The sequence below is a fragment of the Nymphaea colorata genome, chromosome 6 (assembly GCF_008831285.2).
Source record: "Nymphaea colorata isolate Beijing-Zhang1983 chromosome 6, ASM883128v2, whole genome shotgun sequence".
Taxonomy (NCBI): Eukaryota; Viridiplantae; Streptophyta; class Magnoliopsida; order Nymphaeales; family Nymphaeaceae; genus Nymphaea; species Nymphaea colorata.
In genome coordinates, this window is record NC_045143.1 from 7,994,969 (window position 1) to 8,005,214 (window position 10,246).

The window sequence follows — 10,246 nt, forward strand, 5'->3', positions numbered from 1 at the left end:
GTGAAAATCAGATACTTTTGAAAAGATAAAAAAGAATTATAAAAATATTTTCAAAGACTAAGATGTATATATCCTTATCAAAAATTTCTAAAATATACCCACCTCCCTTATTTCTTTTGTGGGTGCATATTTGTTGAATGCACAGGGGTCAACGTGGTCAACGATTGGTATTGAAGAACTAATGTGTAATAAACTAATGCTGATCAAGCTTGACCAAGTTAAGCGCACACACACACACACACATATATATATATATATATATATATATATATATATATATATATATATATATATATATATATATATATATATAGAGAGAGAGAGAGAGAGAGAGAAAGAGAAGGACGGTGGCGTGCTAAAGTGACCAGCTTGAGCGGTAAGACACCTTTTTAAATATTCATAAAAGTATTTATTTAGTCCAACACCAGTAGACCAGTGTCATAAAGGTGCAAAAGAAAAGAAAGCAATAAAACTACTGAACCCTATCATCTTTGAGAACACTTTTTAAAAGAAAGCATTAACGTGTCTTGACTTTGGAAAAGCGAGGAAAAATTTCTCGCTCTCTGCCCTTCAAGGATCGAGCTTATATAAACTCCCCCTTTCCTTCACTTACCTCATGCCACGGCTACCAGCTACCAGGCCTACCTTCATTTCCATCTGATTCCTCCCCATGTTCTTCTTCTTCTTCTGCAAGACCATATAATTAGAAGCAGGGAAAATCATGAGCTATTCCGGAAAGAAGTCCAAGCGGCAAGATGGGAAAGAAAAGGTTTCATTCTTCAGGATTTTCAGATATGCTGATGGGAAAGATGTCCTCCTCATGCTTCTCGGGACGATTGGTGCAATTGGAGATGGAATGTCCACAAACTGCCTGCTGGTATTTGCAAGCGATATCATGAACACTTTGGGATACAGCCCATCCAGGCAGGACAGAGATTTCATGTCTGCGGTCGAAAAGGTTAAAGCTCGTATCTCTTCTCATGGGTTCTCACTTCACTCCACTCTCTTTCCTCTTTGTTGGTGCTCCTGTAAACCTAGCCTAAGCTAAATATCACTGACCTTCCAAAGCTTAGACTTGGGTGCAACCACTGTTACAAAAATATGGTGCATATATATAACGAAAAATTCCAAGGTAGTTTGGTAAAGAATCTGATCAGGAGAGGACGAATTTACCTCTCACGAATGTTTGAGAGGAAAATAAGAAAAGAGTATAAATTAATATTAGATAACAAAAATATCTATCACATTTTTCTCCTTCTTTTTCTCTTAAGTGTCTACAATAAAGGATTAGACAGTCCTGATTATATGGTTGAGTGAATCCAGAGTCACCATTCAATTTTTCTATATATATACAAATACATATTATCAAGATTTTAGTGTTGAATCTTCAGGGGCCGAGAAAGATCTGCTAAGTTTTTTCTCGATATCAAAAAATATTTTATGTGAATATCCTACTTGGAAGCAATTTTAACTTGTTAAGAACAGTCTTTACCTTATTAATCTTCTTGTTTTGTATTTTATGTACGTACTACGTACCTATATGCAAGCAATTGATCTCTACAAACTACAACTTCTTAAGATGTAGAAGATCTAGAGTAGCGACTTTGGGTGTGTTTGGTTCGAAGCAGTCAACTTTTAGTTTGATCTCTTCCACTGTAGGCTAATTGTATCAAAGCAGGTCCACAGCGTAGATGAAAAGGCTGGTGAGAGAAGCGACATTCCACATGGTTTACTGCTAGAGATCGCATTAAACCATTCATTGAGTTTGCAATCCTAAACTTGATCTGAACTAAGCATACCATCCATGTAAATCATATCTATATATAGGGACAGATTCCCCCCAAACTTTTTTCCTTTTTCCGTAAAAGTATGGTAGGATCATAAGTTTCACTAGTTAGCTAGATCATGTAGAAGGCTATGCAAATTATTGTCCTTCTATATTTTTCCTTTTTGTGATGAGATGACCTATAAAAACCAGCCACATTTGACATGTCTGGAAGATTCTCTCCACAGTAATTGAACATGGATTTGTGTTTTTTCTTTGGTGATAACAGTTCAGCTTGTATTTTGTGTACTTGGGATTGATCGTGTGGGTGCTGGCTTTCATGGGTAAGTTCTATTGTTATCTCTGTTACTGAACTTTTAACTCATAGATCGATTTTATTGAAATCGAGATAAACAGATGAATGAAACATATTGCAGAAGGCTACTGTTGGAGCAGAACTAGTGAGAGACAGGTGATGAGGATCCGTTACAAGTATTTGGAAGCCGTCCTCAGGCAAGAAGTTAGCTTCTTTGATTCTCAGGAGGCAAGCGTTTCAGAGATTATAGACAGCATATCAAAGGACGCTTCTCTCATGCAGGAGGTTCTCAGTGAGAAGGTATTCCCGAGGTGTCCATGATCAATGATGAATTCATAATTCAATAATCTCCACAATATTAACCGACGGCGACGGCACCACCGGCTGTCGCCATCAACACAGCACGCAACCACTGTCATGGTCGTCGACATTATTCACTGCCATCGTCATCTTACTTTTATCATCGTAAATATATGGCAACTTAAGAGACAAAAAAGATCACATTAGATATAGACTGTATATGCCAAAATTCTGCCATTTTTATAGGGATGCGTGTAAGGTTTGGACTTGGGTAAGATATACTATAAGCATATACGTATCGATCGGTATGAAAATCCCCATACCGCATCTACATCCAAACTAATTAATCAGATGACAATGAGTTTTCCTATCCCATCCAACTACTCGAATTTTGAATATCCAGACCAAATGTGAAGAATTTCTATGGCCTAGCAAAGAACATGAGATTTGATGAATCTAATTGTTTTTAGTTTTTGCAACAAGCCGAGCCTAGCTAAGCTCACAAGAGAATTGGACCTGAGTTCAAGCTGCAGGCTCGGTGCTCATTCTTTATAGAATTGATAAAAAATAGCCTGATAACTAGAAAAAAATAAAATTTAAAAGTTATTTTTTATATATTTTATGATATATAACATAAATAATTGGAAGCCAGACCGAGAACCTATTGCTTTTATTCAGCTTAAGCTTGTTGTTGAGCTCAAACAAACTTGTTGCAACGCAAGCATGACTTAAAACCACAGTAACAGTTTGGCAATTAAACTAAAATAGTTAATCACTGACATCTCAATTTTTTATTTGTTCTGTAATCCTTAATTTGGCAGCGAGATTAATTGTCGAACTCTGGTCTCTTAGGTTAGTATAGAACATACATATTTGAGTTTAAGACACATCAATCCCGAGCTTGAAGTCATGATGCTTTTCGAATTGTAATGCTGAGTGGAGGCGGCCTCTTTTAATTTAAGTGCATGAAGCCCTCATGAGTCGCCTTGTAGTCTTGCTGAAAAGAAAGGGAAGGGCCACATGAATTTTTTAAAGAAGACTGTTAGAAAAAAGCAAAGCACAGCTCCATTAATGTATTCATGATCGTGGTCCTTTCAATCACTGCCACCAAACTGTTGCTATCGTTATCATCATTCAGACAACCACATGCAGATTATTCAAAGAGACCCCAATTGGCTGTGTGCAAGCTGAACCTGTTTGTATTTTTATGTTTAGAATCTAGCCTCCCTGTTTAGATTTTTGGTTCTAGTAAGTGTGATTTTTTTATATAGGTATATATATATTATATATAATATATGTAGTATATATTATATATATATATATATATATATATATACATATATATAACATAACATATGTTATAAAACTATATATACAAATGCTATATGTACACTTATAGCATATAACATTTATATTATATATACTATATAATATTATAGTATATAGTGTATTATATATACACGTATTATATATTATACGTTATAACGTCTAATTATATGTAACATTATATGTTATGTATAGGTTATAACATATATTATATGTATATTTATAATGTCTAAAAATATAATAGTATGTATTTATATTTACGTTGGAGCAGTATATTATATAATATATATTAGTTATAACAATATATTATATAACATATACCTTATATAGTGTTATATATATATATTAAAGAGAGAGAAAGAATGATCCATAATCTTTTCAAAATTAAAGATTGAGAGAAACAAATATTAATTAATGCTAAATCACTAACTTTCTTTACAGGTGCCACTGTTCATCCTACGGTTGTCCGAGTTCCTCTCAGGCCTGGCTTTCGCCTTTTTCTTTTCATGGCGTCTCTCCTTAGTGGCCCTCCCTCTTATCACGCTACTGGTGATACCGGGCCTGATCTATGGCAAGTACCTCCTCCGTCTGTCTCAGAAATCTAGCGCAGAGTACGGGAATGCAAATGCTATAGTGGAGCAAGCACTTTGCTCAATCCGGACCATCTATTCGTTCACCTTGGAGAATCGGACGATCGAGCGGTACTCGTCGATATTGAGCAACACACTCCAGATTGGACTCAGCCAGGGCCTGGCAAAAGGTCTGGCCGTTGGCAGCAACGGGGTGACGTTTGCCATATGGGGCTTCTTGGCATGGTATGGCAGCAGGCTGGTCATGTATAAAGGGGAGACCGGGGGCAAGATATATGCATCTGGAATCTGCTTCATTCTTGGTGGATTGTAAGTCCCACAACTTGTTTGTTTATTTGTTTCTGTTAACTGCTAGCTACTGCAACAGTTTATAAATAATTAATTCCTAAACCATCGATTATTTAGTGCAAGCCGCCTGATTCCTTTTGTTGATTTTGTCGGTCTTCTTTGAAATCAACCTTAACTTTTATCCTGGACCTGGCCACCAGAAAAGACAACCAAATCTGCAACCTGACGTTAGGTGGACTGACGTCAATTTCATGTATAGTCTTCTCGTTTTGCCTACTTTGAGAAGATGTGCAAGTTTTACAACAGGCTTAGATTCATGTGTTAAATTAAATAAACCAATCTTATGTATGACAACACCATAAAATCCCTTGTCTTCTTTATGACATACATTCTATGTCAGCATATCCCTGTCTTTTCTATGTAGGTTAGTATGTAAATTGTATTTTCTGAATTTTGAAGATGTTGCACATGAGATGGTTTCTGGTAGATTTTGTAGAAGCCGTTTAAGAGTGTCAAACATGTGGTTTTGTTGGGAGCATTCGACTATCAGTAAAGAAAGTATCCATGGGATATCAGTATACAGATGTCGGCGGATACTGTCACCTGAGCCCTCTAGAATCAAGCAAAATGCTCCCAAGATCATATCCCAACTGTTCACATTGCTAGCCTTGGCACTTATCGGTAGGAAAATGCAGCTTTTGATATATCATTTTAGGCTGGGAAGCGTAGGGCTTCTTGCTATCACATGTCCATTATTAGTGTGAGAAACGGCTTCCTTTGTGGAGTTACAGAATTGCCAAACTGAGACTTATTTGGGGGTAGAGTTTTAGCTCATGTTGAACAATTTGAATAAATACAGGTCACTGGGGCTTGCCCTTCCAGACATCAAATACTTCACAGAGGCTGCTGTTGCTGCGACAAGGATCTCCCAAAGAATCAACAGAACTCCACAAATTGATGCGGATGATGCTAGTGGCACTGTGCCAGAGACCATCCAAGGCAAAGTGGAGCTTTGTGATGTCAGATTCAGTTACCCAACTAGGCCAGAATCCATTGTTCTCAAAGATTTCAGTCTCAGAGTTCCTGCTGGAAACACAGTGGCACTCGTCGGGACAAGCGGATGCGGAAAATCTACTGTGATTGCTTTGCTGCAGAGATTTTATGACGTCCAACATGGAGAAGTGAGGATTGATGATATCAACATAAAGCGCCTGCATTTAAAATGGATGAGATCGAAGATGGGCCTAGTTAGCCAAGATCATGCACTTTTTGGGACTTCCATTAAGGAGAACATATTGTTTGGCAAGCCTGACGCAACCATCGATGAAGTCTATGCTGCTGCCATGGCTGCAAATGCTCACAACTTTATAGTGCAGCTTCCTCATGGCTATGAAACTAAGGTAAGAGCGAGCGTCACCTTTCTTCTTTCTGCAACTGGAATAAGGGATCCCATCTCCTCCTTTTGCTCTTTAGTTCCGTGATTTAAGAGTGAGACATGGTAGGGTACTGTTAAACAGTATCATGCATTTATTATTCCTTTTCCTTTTCCGGAATCTCGTGTTACCACTCCCTTGCTCAACAGCAAAACCTTGAGCAGTGCGTCGGCCTTGTGATTGCACAGCTGAAGTGTAGACCTCTTCTTGCTAGTTGACACTAACAGCCTAGAGAGGTCTGAACCCTTAGATCAACTGCTATCAGCTAATTCTTTGGTCAAATAAAAGTTTCCATTTCGGAAAATGTTCAAACAACTTTTTAATTTGTCAACCACCAAATGGAAGCCTTAAATTAAAGCTTATCAACTTGAGCAAGTTAATTTTTCAAGGTAATTCTGGTTGTAGCTTAGATTATTATTATGGAAAACAGATTATAGTATAGCACAATGTCAAGACTTGATAACAACCCCATTTGCATGAGTGCCTATGAGTTTGTTCATGTGTTCGTGAGAGAGAGAGAGAGAGAGAGAGTGATGGTGCTAACATTCTACTACTATGCTTGTGCTTGGTGCAGATCGGCGAGCGTGGCTCTCAGCTCTCTGGAGGCCAAAAACAAAGGATTGCCATTGCTAGAGCGCTCATAAAGAACCCTCCAATCCTTCTTCTTGATGAAGCAACTAGTGCCCTTGACTCTGAGTCGGAGAAAATGGTTCAGTCTGCTTTGGACCAGGCTTCCATGGGCAGGACCACCATTGTGGTCTCCCACAAACTCTCCACCATCAGAGCCTCCGACCAGATCGCCGTCATCGATGGCGGTCAGGTTGTCGAGATTGGCTGCCACAATGATCTCATCAAACGTTCCAATGGAACCTATGCACGTCTCGCAAAACTACAAAGGCAATTCAGCACTAATGATCAGGAACAAGATGTCTGTGTTTCCTCTGTCACTAGAAGCAGCGGTAGAAGGTTTAGCTTAGACAAGTCCAGTCCATACTCTATGATCTCGACCTTATCTGATGATAACCAGAGTGCATTTAAGCACAAACCACCTCCATCTTTTGCCCGTCTTCTTAAATTGAGCTCCCCTGAATGGAAGCAGGGCTTAGTTGGTAGTCTTTCCGCAATTGTCTCCGGTGCGGTGCAGCCCATTTACGCGCTGACAATCGGTTCCATGATCGCTGCCTTCTTTGTCCCAAGCCATCAAGAGATGAAGTCCTTAATTCGCCTTTACTCGCTAGCTTTTTTCTCCCTCTCTGTGATTTCCATGATCGTTAGTACTTCACAGCACTACTTATTCTCTGAGGTAGGAGAGAAATTAACAAGGAGGGTTCGAGTGAGCCTGCTGAGGAAGATCCTAACGTTTGAGATCGGCTGGTTCGATGAAGAACAGAATTCAAGTGCGGCATTGTGTTCCACATTGAGCCATGATGCCTCCACAGTGAAGTCTCTGGTTGCAGACAGAGTTTCTTTGTTGGTGCACACAATTTCTGCAGTGACTATAGCCATCGTGATGGGCTTGATTGTGGCTTGGAAACTTGCTCTCGTGATAATTGCAGTTCAGCCTCTAACAATCCTCTGCTTCTACACTAGGAAGGTACAATTTCCTAAGGTCTTCCTGTTGCGTCTAGTTAACTTGAACCCTTGGTGTAAAGTCTTTCGTACAGTTGAGTTCTGCAACTCACTGCGTTGTTCACCAAATTGATCACAGGTCATGCTCTCCAAATTATCATCGGACTCCATTAAATCGCAGAAAGAGAGTACCCAAATTGCTGCAGAGGCCATTCACAATCACAAGATCATCACATCCTATTCTGCTGTCGATAAGGTCGTCTTCCAACTCTATGCTCAGTCCCAAGCCTTACCCAAGCAAGCAGCAACAAGGAAGTCCTGGATGGCCGGCGTCGCCCTCGGCACCGCCCAGTCCCTCAATTTCATCACATGGGCACTCGATTTCTGGTTCGGCGGCAAGCTCGTGATGTCTGGCGCCATCACTGCCGGCGCCGTCTTCAAGACATTCTTCATCCTCGTCCGCACCGGGAAAGTGATTGCAGAGGCCGGAAGCATGACATCAGACTTGGCAAAGGGCTCGGTAGCAGTCGCGTCGGTGTTCCAGATACTGGATCGGCCGACCCAGATCCCATCGGCGGAAGAGAAGGGACTGAAGCTGCCGGAGATCCGAGGCACAATCGAGCTCACGGACGTCGGGTTTGCTTACCCGGTTCGGCCGCAGAACCCGGTTTTGGTGGGGTTCAACCTGAGGGTCAAGTGTGGCAAGAGCGTGGGTCTGGTCGAGCAGCGGGTCGGTGAGGGTGGACGGAGTCGACATTCGAGAGATGGACCTGGCTTGGTTCAGAAGGTTCACCAGCATGGTCTCCCAAGAGCCGGTTCTCTACTCCGGCAGCATTCGTGATAATATCTTGATCGGCAAACCAGATGCCAGTGAGAATGAGCTTGTGGATGCTGCTATGGCTGCTAACGCGCACGGTTTTATCTGGTAAAAATCTCACTTCTTCCTTCTTCATTTTCCTTTCCTTTTTCGATATAAAACTAAGGTTTCGGGCAAACTTAGCCAGGAAGTTGCTTGTTCAGACCCATTTGGATGCCCCCCGTGCATGACACGCACCCTAGCTCACCTGCAGGGATGCATATTTGAGCCGAACACGAGTTCGGCCCAAACACAACCAAGACTCCCCAAGAATCGCATTCGTAAAGCAGTTGTGATCCCACTTAAAGAGTTATTTGTCAATAGGAATGATAACAAACTGTTCCATAAATCTACCCTAATCTTTCACCTAACAATCATGAAACAGTTTGTTACATTACATCTGATACAGAAAGTTATAGGAACATGTTTCTTGCACTGCAAAAGTTTGTTTTTTTCATTTCAACTGATAGGCATCTGTTGATGTGCTTTACCTTTTCTGGTTAGATGGGAACTTGTCTATGGATAAGGCCACATTCAATTGAGAGAACTGTAAATGTCTTTCTGCAATATAAGCAGCCACAAACTTATAAACACGAATAGATTTACTTACTTTTCACAATTGAGTATGCAGTTTAGTTACCGCTATCTGTTAAACCATGCACATACTCACTAACTTGCATGTCCTTGTATTTGTGTGTGCATCTTTTTGGAATGATCAGTCATGCTAAACCTAATCCGATTCATCATTCTTGCAGTGCTTTAAAAGATGGATATGAAACTGAATGTGGGGAAAGGGGTACGCAGCTGTCAGGAGGCCAGAGGCAGAGGATTGCCATAGCACGAGCCATAATAAGGAACCCTGCAATTCTACTTCTCGACGAGGCCACAAGCGCGCTCGATGCGCAGTCGGAGCAAGTGGTGCAGGAGGCGCTGGATCGTATAATGAAGGGAAGGACAACCATCATTGTAGCACACAGGCTCAACACCATAAAGAATGTCGATTCCATTGCAGTTGTAGCTGATGGGAAGGTGGTTGAGCATGGAAGCCATGCTGAGCTCAGGAGCAAGAAAGGTGTCTTCTTTGAGCTGTCCAGGCTTCAACCTTAGCCACTCCAGGACATAGTGACTAGTAAGCTTCATGACTGAGTATAGAGTTCTACTAATCAAGCTTGTTTGGCTTTTGGCTACATCTTCACAAAGAGTAGTAATGTTAAAAGTGCACTCAAGATAAGTTTAGAGATGAGCTCCAAAAAAAAGGTGAGGATGTACCAGAAAGGTGCTTCTTTATGTCAAAAATTTTTCAAGCTTCTTTCCATGTACCAGGGTGGAGCAGAAAACTTCAGGCGGATGGGCGCCAATATGTAAATAAGCAAATGGCTAGTGCAGTAATATGAAAATACACAAGTACTTCGTGTATGTCTGTGTGGGCAAATGCTCACACTTGCCTTCGCCATTGCCGTGCAGTGATTCCCAAGCTCCTGCCTGGATCGAAGAATCTGGATGCCATTTTGTGATGATGGCCGTAAAAAGCAGGTATACAAAAAATTCCCCATAGGAAAAGCTTTAGAGGAAAGGAAAAACTGGATTCCCTAACTCTAGAGACACTAGTATGTGACTTTTGAGGGAATCTCTCACCCATAATTAAGGATGTACAATGAATCGAGCCATTTTGGACTCAACTCGAACCCGGACTTGTTTAATAAGCGAGTTAACCTTGAGTTAAAATTCGTGTTATAAATAAGTGGAGTTCGAATTACATGAGCTCGATTCATTTAAACTCGAGTCGGTTTTCTTGGTTTATTA

The 10,246-nt window shown here is 40.7% G+C and overlaps 1 protein-coding gene across 1 annotated transcript; it reads left to right on the forward strand.

The window, feature by feature from the left end:
• The first annotated feature begins 631 nt into the window (after positions 1-631).
• On the forward strand, positions 632-9,850 carry LOC116255411 (putative ABC transporter B family member 8). Its single transcript, XM_031631212.2, is given in 9 exon segments — positions 632-958; positions 2,055-2,109; positions 2,203-2,381; positions 4,149-4,606; positions 5,445-5,985; positions 6,593-7,612; positions 7,727-8,313; positions 8,315-8,512; positions 9,199-9,850. Coding segments are annotated over 9 exon segments (3,627 nt in total). The 5' UTR covers positions 632-721; the 3' UTR covers positions 9,551-9,850.
• Positions 9,851-10,246: the final 396 nt, after the last annotated feature.